Consider the following 16,497-nt stretch of genomic DNA (forward strand, 5'->3'; position numbering starts at 1 on the left):
CTTGTGAAATTTACACAGTATACCTGCTTGAAAATCTTGCTGCTAGATCCATTATAAGAAACAAACACATACCCAGCACACCTACACTCTTTCTTTGAAGCAAAAGATTTGAATTACTGTATTACAAATACTCAAGAAAACATTTATTCAAGTATACTAAGTAATTGCATTATACTGAGAAGATGAATAAAATATATTTCTATTTTATTTGCTCATCTGAACACAAAATGCTCAAAAGGTGAGCTTTTGTGAAAGCAGTTTGTTCATCATCTAAATTTCAACACTTTTTGAACATTTTTCCATACAGATTTCATGATTTTAAAGCTAGAGATCTGAAAATTTGAGACAGAATAGCTAGGTTCTTCTCCTTATTAGTCCCCTACCGGTTTACCGGAGGGGACTTTAGGTTTACCGTCTGTCAGTCCGTCCGTCCACAAAACTGGATCCCGCGATAACGCAAAAAGTACTGAAAATATTTTTATGAAACTTGATATATGGATAGATGGTAACAAATAGACTGAAAATATGCCAAATTTTACACATAAACTGAATCCAGTGATAATGCAAAAAGAAATGGAAATATTTTTATGAAACTTGACATATGCGTAGATGGCAGTCTGGAGATTATGCCTGTCTTTATCTTTTCTTCCTATTTTGAAAAAATTGGTTGCCATGGCAACAAATAGGCATAAAACATGGTCAATATAACAATATTTGTGATAAGTCAAAAAGAGCTGAAAATTTTTATGAAATTGCATCTTTATTTCAAGAATTATCTCCTCTTTAAGAATTTTGCTTTTAAAAATGTTATATTTTGGTAACAGGGATGTTTCAAATATTAACTTTAGAGTGTCCTTCAGTTCGTCTGTCTGTCTGTTCATGGAAACTGTTTCCTGTGATCACTTTTAAAGAACTTTTCCAACAAATTTACTTACAATAGAGAAAAATTAAAACATTAGTGAATGGCCATCACATGGGTCATCTCTGACGAAAAACTAGGTCACAGGAGCTAAAGATAGAAAAAATTTGTTAACTCTAGTGGCTACTGTTTTGATCCAAATAACCTGGAAATTTGACTGCAAGTTTGTTTTGATGATTTCTAGGTCAAGTTCGAACATGGGTCACCTGGGGTAAAAAACTATGTCACATTGCCCAGATATAAAAAAACAAACTTGTTAACACTCCAGTGGTCACATTTTTGACTCAATTGTCATCAAACTTGGTGAGGATGCTTGTCTAAGTAATTGCTCAGATGAGTTTGATTGGTCAGGTGAGAGATCAAGGGCCATCTTGTTCCCCAAAGCTTTGATAGTGACATGTTGCATTGCCTTGTGAACTCCTACAAAAATGGTAGTAATCATGCCCCTTGGGTTAATATTGGTCTAGTGCTGGTGGTTGTATGATTTATATAGACTTATGTAAGAAAACACATTAAAGTCTTATTGTGTGAAGCTAAAATGCCCATAGCTTAGTTATTTAGTATGTAGCATTGTCCTGTGGACTCCCTCAAAACTAAAATTAATCTTGCCCATTGGGTCAATACTGCCCCTATCCTCAAATTCATGCAAGTCAGATTAAAGAGTATAAAGCTATATCTTACGAAATATATTTATAAAATTTATCAACAGTAAAATTATATTTATTTATTCCATAATCTTACGGTTGATTCTCAAATTAGTTGTAACATATTTTCTCTGTTATTTAACACATAAGTTATAGAAAGAGCATCGAAACACGAGTCTATGTGATTTTCTGATTTGTACGAGGGTTCTTTCTCTTTTGTATCATAGTCAAACATAAAAACACTCTCCCTGTTGTCACAATATGAAACCCCGGAGAAAAGTAACCAATGAACAAGCATCTAAATATAATATTTCTGTCGCTTTCCCTTTCTCTGCCGTCACAATAAGTAAACCCCATCAAAAATGAGCCAATCAATGGGGATGCTCTGGAGTGCGGGTAACTAATACCTGCACTCCAGTTAACGCACAGTGCATGTATATGTATACGATTTAACTCTGACACATTTTCAACAGAAAGGTCCCCAAACTATGATACAAATGTATGTAAAAATAAAATGTTTCGGAACATTATAACATTACAAAATGTATATTTTTCTACTATTTTAAGGCGTGTTTTATCCATGTGCATGCGCCATTCAATTTATGGCAATTTTATTTCATACAAGCATTTTGGAATTACCCTTGTCCGTCCATTCTCTTTTGTGTCGCACGTAGCTGAAAAGTATTTAACCTAGAGTCATAAAACTTTACAGGAATGTTGACCAGCATGTGTTGTTGTGCACCTGGGTATTTTCGTGTGGATATATTTAGAATTTTTAGAGTTACTGCCCTTGAGTTAGTAAAAACTTACAATTTTCCACTTGTGTCAATTGTAACTCAAAAAGTATTTGACCTAGAGTCATGAAATTTTACAGGAATGTTGATCAGCAAGTGAAGTTGTGCACCTTGGGTTTCGCTTGTGGATCTATTTAGTATTTTTAGATTTATTGCCCTTAAATTAGCATAAATTTGCAATTTCCAACTCGTGTCACACGTAACTCAAAAAGTATTTTACCTCGAGTCATGAAACCTTACAGGAATGTTGCTCAGCATGTGAAGTTGTGCACCTTTGGTTTCGCTTGTGGATGTATTCTGTTTTGTAAGAGTAATTAGCCTTGACTTAGTAAAAATTTGCAATTTTCAACTTGTGTCGCATGTAGCTCAAAAAGTATTTAACATAGGGTCATGAAACTTTACAGGAATGTTGATTAGCATCTGTAGTTGTGCACCTGGTTATTTTTGTGTGGATATATTTAGAATTTTTAGCTCGACTATTCGATAAGAATAAGTAGAGCTATTGTAGTCACCCGAGCGTCGGCGTAACCACTTACGTGTAATACCTCAAATATTTTCAAAGTCCATTGACATATGGCTTTGAAACTTTGCACACTTGTTCACCATCATGACCCCAACCTGTAGACAGGAGGAAGTAACTCTATCAAGCATTTTGACAGAATTATGCCCCTTTTTCGACTTAGAATTTACGTTAAAGTTTTTGTAATAGTTCAAATATTTTCAAAGTCCATTGACATATGGCTTTGAAACTTTACACACTTGTTCACCATCATGACCCCAACCTGTAGACAGATGGAAGTAACTCTATCAAGCATTTTGACAGAATTATGCGCCTTTTTCGACTTAGAATTTACGTTAAAGTTTTTGTAATAGTTCAAATATTTTCAAAGTCCATTGACATATGGCTTTGAAACTTTGCACACTTGTTCACCATCATGACCCCAACCTGTAGACAGGAGGAAGTAACTCTATCAAGCATTTTGACAGAATTATGCCCCTTTTTCGACTTAGAATTTACGTTAAAGTTTTTGTAATAGTTCAAATATTTTCAAAGTCCATTGACATATGGCTTTGAAACTTTGCACACTTGTTCACCATCATGACCCCAACCTGTAAACAGGAGGAGGTAACTGTATCAAGCATTTTATTTTACTATCAAGCACTAAGAATAGTCGAGCGTTGCTGTCCTACCGACAGCTCTTGTTAGAGTTACTGCCCTTGAGTTAGTAAAAACTTACAATTTTCCACTTGTGTCAATTGTAACTCAAAAAGTATTTGACCTAGAGTCATGAAATTTTACAGGAATGTTGATCAGCATGTGAAGTTGTGAACCTGGGGTTTCGCTTGTGGGTTTATTCTGTTTTTTCAGAGTTATTGTCCTTGACTAAGTAAAAATTTGCAATTTTCTACTTGTGTCTTATGTAGCTCAAAAAGTATTTGACCTAGGGTCATGAAACTTTACAGGAATGTTGATCAGCATGTGTACTTGTGTACCTGATGTTTCGCTTTTGGATTTATTCTGTTTTTTTCAGAGATTTTGCCCTTGACTTAGTAAAAGTTTGCAATTTTCAACTTGTGTCACACGTAGCTCTAAAACTATTTGACATAGGGTCATGAAACTTTACGGGAATGTTGATCATCATGTGAAGTTGTGCATCTGAGGTTTCGCTCTTGAATTTATACATTTTGTCAGAGTTTCTGCCCTTGACTTAATGAAAATTTGCAATTTTCAATTTGTGTCGTTCGTAGCTCAAAATGTATTTAACCTGGAGTCATGAAACTAAAAAAGGAATGTTGGTCATCATATGTAGTTGTGCACCTTGGGTTTCGCCTGTGGATTTATCCAGAATTTGTAGAGTTATTGCCCTTGACTTTGTAAAAACTGTTTCATTATGTTGTGTTATTTGTTCCTTAAGTGCTTGAGTTAGAATCAACCAACTTTACAGGAATAATGATCAACTCAACATCACTGTGAAGCTATGCACCTGGGACTTTGCATGTGGATTTTTTTCAGTTTTGTTAGTTATTTCTCTTGACTTACTGTAGTATAAATTAGCAATTTTCAGCTTGTTCATACATAGCTCAAAAAGTATTTGACCTGTAGGCCTAAAAGTTTACAAGAATGTTAGTCAGCATTAGTACTTATGCACCTTGGGGTTCACTTGTGGATTCATTCAGTATTTGTAAAGGTCTTGCCCTTTACTTAGTCAAAGATTTTTAGTTTTCAATTTGTGGCACATGTAGCCCAAAAAAACAATTGACTTAGAGTCATAAGATTGACAAAACAGTGGAGTGTGGGGGGTACCTGTGTCCTATGGACACATTTCTAGTTTCTTCTTTTTTTTAATTCAACCAATAATTTTTGAAGCAGATAAAGCTTTATACATTTGAATTCTACATTTTCCATATTCTGTTTCAACAATTGTTTCTTTGTCTTTTGTGTGTGACATTCATGCCCCTCAATGGCCAAGGTCAGGGTCACATGTAGAGGTCAAAGGTCATTAATATATATGAGAATGTGTGTATGGACAATTTTGTAGTCTTTAGTTGAGGTATTTTTTCACAAATGTTCACAATTATTTGACTGAGTATTGCCAGCATAATTTAAGTTAAACTTCATCAGCAATGATTAAATGTATAGTGTTTCTTTTTGAGCATATCTTCTATATGCAACAACGAATCTGAGTATTTTTCTGACACAAATGTTGACCATGAAACAGTTCTCTAATCAAAGGTCAAGGTCGATCTGTGCGTTCAGAGGAACAGGTCTCTAATCAAAGGTCAAGGTCAATTTTGAGTTCAGAGGAACAGGTCTCTAATCAAAGGTCAAGGTCAATCTTTGAGTTCAGAGGAAAACACCTCTCTGTAGTGAAATTTTATATTACATAGAGGGATTGTTATATGAATTAGAACAGATGTTCAACATTGTAAGTGTTGTGCCCAAAGTTTAGGTCCCTTTTGTCAAGGTAAAGGTCAGGTGTAGAGGTCCAACCGAAAGTCGGATAAAAATATTGTTTAAGTCATCATGAACTGTTGAAATTTAATGTAAGTGTTTCCAACAATGAGGTTGAGCATTAATTTTGTAAAGGGTGTATTTTGTGACAAATTGGCTCTCTTGTTTGCTAACAGTTAACTGCCAGCTACTGTATGAGTTTACTTTAAAAATACACAAGTATAATATTGATATAGCAAAGAATAAAGCAAGAATATTTATAATTTGGTTATGTGTGGAATGTCAGGGAATGATAGCATCTAGAATTTATCTCTGCAAATATTGAGATTTTAAGAGACTTCCCAGAAAATATTCTTAAGCAGTGTAAGATGACCACCTAGGTCAACTGTTACAGATACCTTTACCTTACGTTTTTCTTTGAAAAGTGCATTAATATATTTTACAAAATATCTACCTCTTAAAACTTATATTTTATATCTTTATATTTTATATCTTATGGAATATAGTAAGCATGTGTAACATAGCATTTCCTTGTCTAAATGCTTTAAAGGAATAATTATGAATAATTTCAATATTATTAATTAATCTTACATTTTTAACAGTTATGAAAAGATTTTCATGTTAAATAAATATTTTTATATAAATTACTTTTAGATTCTCAACTAATTTATTTTGCAACTCTAGTTTAAACATATCAAAGTAGTCATATTATCTGATTCTAACCTTTTTAGCTCACCTGAGCTTGCTCAGGGTGAGCTATTAGGATCGGTGAATGTCCGTCGTCCGTCGTACGTCCACAATTGCTTGTGAACACTCTAGCGGTCACATTTTTGAACCAATCATCATCAAACTTTGTCAGGATGCTTGTTTAGTCAATTGCTTGGATGAGTTCGAACATGGGTCATCTCCGATGAAAATCTAGGTCACAGGAGCTATAAATAGAAAAACCTTGTGAACACTCTAGCGGTCACATTTTTGAACCAATCATCATCAAACTTGGTCAGAATGCTTGTCTAGTCAATTGCTTGGATGAGTTCGAACATGGGTCATCTCTGATGAAAAACTAGGTCACAGGAGCCAAAAATAGAAAAACCTTGTGAACACTCTAGTGGTCACATTTTTGACCCAATCATCATCAAACTTAGTCAGGATGCTTCTCTAGTTGATAGCTCGGATGAGTTCAAACATGGGTCATCTCGGATGAAAAAGTAGGTCACCGGAGCTAAAAATAGAAAAACCTTGTTAACACTCTAGCGGTCACATTTTTGCATCAATCATCATCAAACTTGGTCAAGATGCTTGTCTAGGTGATAGCTCGGATGAGTTGGAACATGGGTCATCTCGGGTGAATAAGTAGGTCACCGGTGCTAAAAATAGAAAAACCTTGTTAACACTCTAGCGGTCACATTTTTGCATCAGTCATCATCAAACTTGGTCAAGATGCTTGTCTAGGTGAAAGCTCGGATGAGTTCGAACATGGGTCATCTCGGATGAAAAACTAGGTCACAGGAGCTAAAAATAGAAAAACCATGTTAACACTCTAGAGGTCACAATTTTGCCTCAATCATCATCAAACTTGGTCAGGATGCTTGTCTAGGTGAAAGCTCTGATGAGTTTGAACATGGGTCATCTCGGATGAAAAAGTAGGTCACCGGAGCTAAAGATAGAAAAACCTTGTTAACACTCTAGCGGTCACATTTTTGCATCAATCATCATCAAACTTGATCAAGATGCTTGTCTTGGTGATAGCTCGGATGAGTTCGAACATGGGTCATCTGCGATGAAAAACTAGGTCACAGGAGCTAAAAATAGAAAAACCTTGTTAACACTCTAGTGGTCACAATTTTGACTCAATTGTCATCAAACTTGGTCAGGAAACTTGTCTAGGTCATTGCTGGGAATAAATTGAACATGGGTCATCTCGGATGAAAAAGTAGGTCACCGGAGCTAAAAATAGAAAAATCTTGTTAACACTCTAGTGGCTACTGTTGTGATCCAAATATTCTGTTAATTGGTCTGAAAGTTTGTTTTGATGATTTCTAAGTCAAGTTAGAACATGGGTCATCTTAGATGAAAAACTAAGTCACACCGCCCAAATATGGAAAAACCTTGTTAACATTCTAGTGGTCACATTTTCGACTTCATCAAACTTGGTCAGGATGCTTGTCTAGGTAATTGCTTGGATGAGTTCGAAATCGCATGTGGAACTAGGTCACCGGAGCTAAAAATAGAAAAATCTTGTTAACACTCTAGTTGCTACTGTTTTGATCCAAGTATCCTGGAAATTGGTCTGAAAGTTTGTTTTGATGATTTCTAGGTCAAGTTTTAATATGTGTCACCTGGGTAAAAAACTAGGTCGCACTGCTCAAATATGGATAATCCTTGTTAACACTGTAGTGGTCACATTTTTAGCTCGACTTTTCTATGAAAAGGGGAGCTATCCTACTCGCCCCGGCGTCGGCGTCGGCGTTAGCGTTAGCGTTGGCGTCACACCTTGGTTAAGTTTTTCGTACCACCCCACTTTATTTCAGAAGTATTACAAGTATGGCTTTGAAACTTACCATACTTGTTCACCATCATAACCTCCATCTACAGACAAGAGTACATAACTCTGTCAAGGTTTTTGACAGAATTATGGCCCTTTTTTGACTTAGAAAGTGTATTGAGCTTGGTTAAGTTTTTTGTACCACCTCACTTTATTTCAAAACCATTGGAGGTATTGCTTTGAAACTGACCATACTTGTTTACCATCACGACCTTCATCAACAGACAAGAGGACATAACTCTGTCAAGGTTTTTGACAGAATTATGCCCCTTTTTGACTTAGAAAATACATTGAATATGGGTAAAATCCACTTATTGCCTTAACCCTTTGAGATATTGCTTTGAAACTTTTAATGCTATTTCACATCATTACCCCCATCTGTACGCAAGAGAAGGTAACTCTGTCAGGGATTTGTTTTAAAAATTAAGGCCTTTTATCGACTTAGAATCTTGGTTAAGTTTTTTGTACCAGTCAACTTTTTGACTGAACTGGTTGAGATATTAAATTGAAAGTTGGAATACTTGTTTACCATCATGGTCCCAAACATGGCAGGAGAAGGTAATTCTGTTAAGGATTTTATTTGAATTATGGCCCTTTTTGACTTAGAAACTCAGTTAAAATTTTCATTCTTGTCCACTTGTTGACCTAACCATTTGAGATATTACTTTGGAAGTTGGAGTTCTTATGTGCCATCATGAGACCTATCTGTAAGCAAGAGAAGATAACTCTGTGAAAATGTTTCTTGATTTGTACTTAGAAATTCCTAGTTAAAGTCTTGTGTGCCCTTAACTGTCAAAGTTTTGTTTTATAGGCAAGCACTAAAAAAGTCGAGCGCGCTGTCCTTCTGACAGCTCTTGTTGACTCACCTGTCGTGAGACTTGGTCAGAATGCTTGTCTAGGTAATTGTTTGGATGAGTTTGATAAGTCAGGTGAGCGATCTAGGGCCATCATGGCCATCTTGTTTATCTAACAAGCCAAATATAAATAATATCTTATGGCATTTATGGGTAATTTAGCTAAAGGCTTAATTACTATGACAACATTTTCTCAATTTATATTGTTGATTTTCATTTTTAGCCTGTTTTTTTTTTTCAAAGACAAAAAACAAGATTTATGTTATAGTCACTTTGACGTACCTGTTGCCATTTGTAAACTTTAATCTTGATCATAACTTTATTTCTTGGTGTATTGTCAACATACTTCAACAACCCTTGGGACAAGACCTTCAAGTTCACTTGACTAACCTTGATCTTCATTCATAAATGCCCTTGACCTTTAAGGTCAAATGTCTGAATTCTGCTTGATTTTTGCTATAAGTAGCTACAACTTAGTTATTTTTGAACTGGTTGTCTTCAGACTTGAACACAGCAATCTTTTAGGATAGATCTTTAAGTTTACAAGGCAGACCTTGACCTTCACTTATAAATGACCATGACCTTGAAGGTCAAATTATTGAAATTTTCTTTTTGTTGCTGTAACTTAAACTTTTTAATTTTTTAATTATGAATGAATTGACTTCATTTATAGATACAACATTCCTTAGGGTATGACATTCATGTATATCAAACTAAAATTGACCTTGGCTCATTTATGACCTTGACTTTACATGAATACCAATGTTTAATATGGGTTCTTGTTTATTTCTTCCAGCTGCTGCTAAATGTAGATGTTTATGATTATTAAAACAAACATGTTTTCTGCTTTGATAATTGGCAAATTGATCATGTACAGTGACAAAAACCTACTATCAGGCTGCTATGTGTTCAGTAGAACATGACATGTATCATAATGTACATTATTTCAGATTACAGTGTAGACTGGTGGGCTCTAGGGGTGTTAATGTTTGAGATGTTAGCTGGTCGCTCACCATTTGATGTCGTTGGAGGAGCAGAAAACCCAGATCAAAATACAGAAGACTATCTCTTCCAAAGTAAACATACAATCTTATTAATTGATACCATCATGTGAATATCAGAGAAACAAGTATAAAAATGGATAACATTAGCAGGAAAAAAAATTTGAAAAAAATAGTTGTTTGACTTTTCAGTTTTAATTTCAAGTATTTTGTGTCACAAAAAGAATATGTAGAAAAGTTATTATGGTCATCCTGTAAGTTTGTTCTACCCTTAAAAATGTTTATCATAAATATACATACTTTATTAAAACCTTTACTTTAATTAAGTAGTGTAAATTGTACTGTTTTGTTTGTTTGTATTTCACCTCTGTATTTTGAATGTTTCAGTAATTTTGGAGAAAACAATCCGAATACCTCGGTCATTATCAGTGAAAGCTGCATCTGTACTTAAAGGATTTTTAAATAAGGTAAGTCACTTCATATTTTGTTACCAAACATGCCCTTATGACTCTCTGGTGTCTGGTTTAGAGTACATTCTGTAAAGTTTATAAAAAAAAATCAAGCATGGCAACATTTCTTCATACAAGAAAATAGAGGTAAACATGGCAATTTCTGATAAGACTATTTATTATTTCAAAAATAATTTGGTTTTATTTTATTAGAAAGTTAAACTTACTTACATTTCATCTTTGGTATGTTTAGTGTTATTCATTCTTAGTCATAAACTAAAATAATTGTAGGTCAATTAAAGGTTGGTAACATTTATGTTGCAAAAATGATTACATTTCCAACGACGGAGCAATTGAATATTATAAAATTTAATGGCAACTCTAATATGACACTGACTGAGACTTAAAAGTTTATTTTCAAAACAGATTGCACGGAAATTGTTCAAGGCAACGTGTGTTTTTTCCATCAAAAACGGGTGTCTGTAGTTGAGTGGTTAAAGTTGTTGACTTCAAACATCTTGCCCCTCATTGCTGAGTCCCGGCATCAGTGAAATGTTAACAAGCCAACTATACAAAGAAATATGTTTTCATATTTGACCTTTTACCCGAGATTGTAGTGGGAATAGCATGGAGAAAAGTTAGCTGATCCAGCGGAACTCTGCATTGGTGTTCCATCCGCATTGTTTAGTTTCCCTTGGGATAGGTACAAAACATGCGTACTGGCAATGGGTCAGCTGACATCAGAAATATGTAACATCATATGAGCATTATTTCGAGACAGAGTGAGAATGGGACATTCATTTGATGCCGTTGACAATTAATATGTATATATTATGTTGTATGTGAGGGCTGTTTAAATGTAAATGTTGATCACAGCTCAATAGGTTTTTGTAAAGTGTTCCCTAAATATGCATATATTTGCTGGCAAAATTTGTAGTACATATATATTTCTTTAGAGTAAAATGTATAAGAACTTTCCAGACAACCCTCATATATATAATTTTACACACAAACAGAATGAAATGTACCATAACAAAATATTTCAATACTTTAAAAAGGTTTGGCCCACAATTCACACATGCCCTTCTTGCTTTTAATAACAGATACTAACACATTTTGTATTCTTTTATCATTTTATTCACAATATAAACAATAATTTTACATTCACAGGCAGCAAATATAATAGATTGATACACTTCAAGAACCACTGGTGCTAAAAATAGAGTTATCTTTTAACAACTTCTTGTCAACTAATAGATAGAATATCACGCGAACCATACAACTTTGTTTATTGTATATGATTTTATATATATATTGTATTATGCTGTACAGAATCAAAAGGAAAGGTTGGGTTGTCATCCACAGAGTGGTTTTCCAGATATACAGTCTCATGCATTTTTCCGTACTATAGACTGGGACATGTTACAACAAAAACAAATTTCACCACCATATAAACCTCAGTTGAAGGGAGAGCGAGATCTGGAACATTTTGACCCAGCATTTACTAATGAACCAGTTCAGCTTACTCCAGATGATCTGTAAGATTTGTTTCTATTCATTCATCTTTTTTAACAGTTTACTGATAATTAAGTCTTTCTCAATTATATGAATTAAAGTACTCTTATTTTATAAGCTTATTTCATAAGTAAACTTTAAAGATAATAGAATTGCTTATTGTAATTTGAACAAAATCACAACAAAAAACATTAACAAATCATGTGCATGTGGACACATGCACAAGACCTTAACCCCTAATTATAAAGAATTTAAAATATAATGGAATATGGAAGAATATGCAAGAAAAAATATCTGACATATGTTTGCGGTTCGGATCGGAATATCCGTCCCTCGGTCACCTCGGTCGCCTCGTTACCGCCCAATGGGCGGGTCACCTCGGGACGGATATTCCGATCCGAACCGCAAAATATGACAGATATTATTATTTTCAGTTTTGATTTTATCAAAATATTTTTGTGCAGCTTTAAATTAAGGCCTTGCAAATGTTAGAAAAAAATGTTTTTATCAACAGCTATCTGCTCTCTTACTTTTACATGTTCACTAGATAGAAAAACACTAGATAGAAAAATCATAATCTGAGCCATTCACAACAATACATTTGCTATCTTTAAGGCACATTTTTTGTTCATGATACCTTTTGATGAATTTGTCATCTACGTAAATTGCCCGGCTAAGCAGACCTTCTTTTGTCAGTGATATGTTTAGTTTATATGGTATAGATTGTGTGTAAATGAGTGGTACCAAAATTATTTTTATTTTGATATTTTACATTTCAGAAAAGTTATTGATAAAATAGATCAGTCAGAATTTGACGGCTTTGAATATGTCAACCCTCTCCTGATGTCAATGGAAGATTGTGTTTGATATCACTGAAATAGCATGCTAGCCAGCACAGGGATTATTGTGTCATCACAGAAAATATGGCTAATTCATTAACACTGAGAATTAGTACTGAAAATTTAGAATGACATTTGTATATATTTGCAATTAACAAAATTCAACTATGCAGAGCTTTAAAGTTTTATTCACTTTTTATGCCACCGCAATCTGTGATGCGTTGGTATGTAGCGATTCACCTCTGTGTGTGTGTGCTTTATTTACTCTGTTCCTACTATTTAATGTTGTATTAATTTGGTGGCATAGCATTTTTCACAAATGCAATCTTGTTTGTTTATATGTTTTCTGTACATTGCACCTTTATTATATAAAGGTAAATGCTAGTGAAAGAAGTTCCATTGACAAAGATTTTTTATGGTGGAAAGCTGAATCTTATCTATTGTGAAATAAAATGTGTTATCAAAATATACTTATTCTAAATTTTAAGTCTTGAGCTCACCTTTGTTCAAAGTTCTCAGATTCGAGCTTTTTGATTTGTCATTTTTGTACCCACAATCACTTTAGATAAGATCTTTCAAACATCTTTCAAACTAGGATTTTAATAATTGTCACAAAAATGCCATTTAAATGGGCTTAGCTTAAATAGATTATAAAAGTTTCATCTTTGAAATCTTGTGACTATAAAGATTAGAACTTTCATATTTAATAGTTAGCACTTCCAAATTTCTTTTTCCTTAACAAAAGTTACATGATTTATGTTTAAAAAGCCTTGCCTCTGAACCACATTTTATATAGACTTGTATAGAAAAAAACTGAGGTTAAAGATATATATAGCATTTATATATATATATGATTTATCCCCTTAGATCAAAATTGGTACTACTATTTGATTGCCTGTTTGTAATATAGTAAAACTTAAAAATAAATTGTCTTTTAGCAGCATGACTCCAGATTCATGTTTATTTTCATGAAAGTTTTTAAGATGTTTTAAAATTAATATATTGTCAAGTGAAGAAAGAAAGTAATTTACACATTGCAAACAGCACTTAGAATCTATGAAAATTACGAAAAAATAGGTCAGAATATGCAAAAAAACAACCCTAACTATGTTAGGCACACAGTAGAAATATGGTTATAAATACTGCAAAATCAGTCATTAAGTAAATTATTTGCTGATTGTGACAATTTTTTTTTTTTGCTTAAAATTTTAGGTAATTTTTCTCAAGGTTGATTTTCTTGACACATTTTTGCTCATCTGGAGGCACGCAGCTTTAAACTAGGACACCTCTGGACTAGTACTTGATATTAAGCAATCTACTAGATAAATTATTCTGGGCATTTGGGGCCACTTTTGTTACTTAAAATAAAACTTCTTGTGTTGTAAACTAAGTGGTTGGTAACTAGGATACTTTGTGATATTGTGTAGTTGGCTAATACATGTTATAACCAAGATTTCTTCTGGATTTTTTAAAGAAATTTCGTATATAGATCATCACTTAAATCATTTAGTAAGGCTATACAGAACTTTCATCTTATTTGGTGAGTCATGTAGGTCTACTTTTGTCTCTTATATATATTATTAAATTCATTTATTATCTGTTAACATTTCATATGTACATCTTGCAGTTCAAAAGGTTAAATCATTTAAGCATTGTATAATGTTTGATGCGTAATAAAGTATGTAGGGGCTTGTAAAAATGAGCAGAAAGCATTTACAATGTTAAATATCACATTATTATCACAATATGAAACCCACCTTTGTAAGATATACTAATATACCACCCATGAAGTTGTAGAAAGAATATTTAACTTTATATAATATACATACATGTATTTGATATACAAACAAGTCAAGGAAGAAGGTTGTTCTGAATGTATTTCTTTTATTAGAAATTATATATTATGTATTTAATTATTTATATTGCAATGTTCATATACTAATTTTATATCCTTACATTCATGGTTGTTTTTTTATATAATGCTAATTTTTTGTCCCTGCTAAATAAATTTTCGTATGTTTCCGTGTAAGGAAATTACTTTGTTAGTTGTAGTGAAAAACAACTTCCCATAAATAATTGTGTTAAAGATGAATACCCTAGTTAATGAAGGAAAACCTCAAAAGTGAAAATTGTTGCCACTTTAACAGCCGCTTTATAAGTCATTGCCTTACAAGTGTGAAACTAAACCAGTAGATGACCCCTATTGATTTTGAGGTCAAAAGGTCAGAGTTCAGATCACTGTGACCTTGATCAATACAAGTTTGTATGACCAATAGCTTTGGCTTACAGTCGTGTGAAGGTAGGTCTTGATTAGTAGATGACTACTATCCATTGAGGTCAATAGATCAGTCACTTCAGCCTTGATCACTTCAAGTATATCCAACTAATAACTAGGTTTGGCCCACAAGTCTAAAATTTATACCTTTTGAGGTTGGTCATTAGTAGATGAGCCATATTGGCCTACAGATTCAGTATGTAGGTTTGCCATGACTAGTAGGTGACCCCTATGTATTTTAAGGTCATCAGATCAAAAGTCAAGGTCACTGTGGCACTATGTATAAAATCCTTGTCCTGTCAATGACTCGAGAAGAAATAAGCCTTATGATAAAAAACTTTGTAGGGACATTGCCCCATATTGTTTTTAAGATTATAAGGTCACGGTTATATAAAGAACAAGAATTTTCTCAATCATATGATTTGTGAAACTTGTTTAAATACTTAGTGTGTGTGCATCTATCTGTCCGTCTTGGGGGTTAGACATTACGGAGTTTGTGTACAACTTGATATTATTCAGTCCATTCTGTAAATCTGGGGTTGGAAAGTGATTTTATGATGTTGAAAAAATGTGTATTGTGGGGTTGAAAAAGATCAAAAGAAGATCAAAGAAACAACCTAATAATGTCTGTATATATTACTTATTTATATAACAGTTTTATGAAATATGCACAAGTATTTAAATACTATGACAGCTAATGAAGTAGGTTGATAATGTTCCTATGGAAATATTTCTAGTTCTGTGTTTCATTTTACAGGCTGTCATTGGATAGTTATAAAATTATACTTAGAAGTTGAGATCAAATTTTCTAATACAGAATAGATACAGACTAATTGTTATTAAAGTCTTACTTATTCATGAAGTATGCTATACTAGTGTGTTGTATTCAAGATAAAACATCAGTATGAATTGTATGAGGTTTCATGGAATAAATAAAACATTTATATGGACCAAGAATAGTGTTTTTGTATTGTAATTTCATGTAGGTCAATTTTAATGAAATTGGCTTCAAATCAGAAATTCAGCTTTGTTTAATCATTTAACTAGTAACACCCTTATGATAGCAAATCAACAAACTTTAATTTGCCAAAGGACCCAGAGCCATGCAAAGAATATATAAAATTAGAAATATTGCAATAAAGTATATAAATTTTGCCATGCCAAAGACCGAGGTTTGTAGATCATAGTTAAAGGAGACATTGAATTCAAAGGAATTTTTTCATAAAAGTGCATTGATGTTCTTGTCCAGTCAATCATTCTGTAACTTATAGCTGGATTTCTGGATTCATTGTTCCGTCCAAGTTCTGAGAATAACTTGGAATAATATTGAAGGAATTTGATTTAAACTTCACACACTAATAGACTCCAGTTAGAGGAAGAACCATTATTTTACCTGGCTTGTGTTTTTATATGCCCGAAAAAATTCGGCAATTAATGTTATGCCCCTGATTGTCTGTCTTCATGTTTTGAACTGTTGGAAAAAATATTGAAACTACTTGACAAAAATGTTAACCAAATGAGACAATGTGCAGAGTGCAGGTTTGACCTTCCTCAGGCCAAGGTCACAGTCATTTTGTTTTTAAATTTCAAAATTTTGTGTTCACTGTATCTTTTGAACCAATGGAAAGGAAATATAACTTTTTGACAGATCTATTACTTATAATGAGAGATGTGCAGAACACGGGTTTTGGCTTACTGAGATCAAAGAT

The 16,497-nt window shown here is 33.4% G+C and overlaps 1 protein-coding gene and 1 long non-coding RNA gene across 6 annotated transcripts in view; both read left to right on the forward strand.

Annotated features, from left to right (window-relative positions):
- LOC132748883 (protein kinase C iota type-like) overlaps window positions 1-15,745 on the forward strand; it is a 55,316-nt gene extending 39,571 nt beyond the window's left edge. For all 5 annotated transcript variants that reach the window (XM_060738545.1, XM_060738542.1, XM_060738546.1 and 2 more), the window contains 4 exons: window positions 9,660-9,785; window positions 10,098-10,177; window positions 11,492-11,697; window positions 12,454-15,745. In XM_060738545.1, the coding sequence (XP_060594528.1) occupies window positions 9,660-9,785; window positions 10,098-10,177; window positions 11,492-11,697; window positions 12,454-12,541 (500 nt within the window). In that variant the 3' untranslated portion in view covers window positions 12,542-15,745. The remainder of the gene's footprint in view (window positions 1-9,659; window positions 9,786-10,097; window positions 10,178-11,491; window positions 11,698-12,453) is intronic.
- Window positions 3-7,959, forward strand: LOC132748884 (uncharacterized). The gene is made up of 2 exons (XR_009628331.1): window positions 3-5,123; window positions 5,169-7,959. It is a non-coding gene; the product is annotated as an uncharacterized LOC132748884 (long non-coding RNA).
- Window positions 15,746-16,497: the final 752 nt, after the last annotated feature.

The sequence above is a fragment of the Ruditapes philippinarum genome, unplaced genomic scaffold (genome assembly GCF_026571515.1).
Source record: "Ruditapes philippinarum isolate M1 unplaced genomic scaffold, ASM2657151v2 ctg1320_1_1_1_1, whole genome shotgun sequence".
NCBI lineage: Eukaryota > Metazoa > Mollusca > Bivalvia > Venerida > Veneridae > Ruditapes > Ruditapes philippinarum.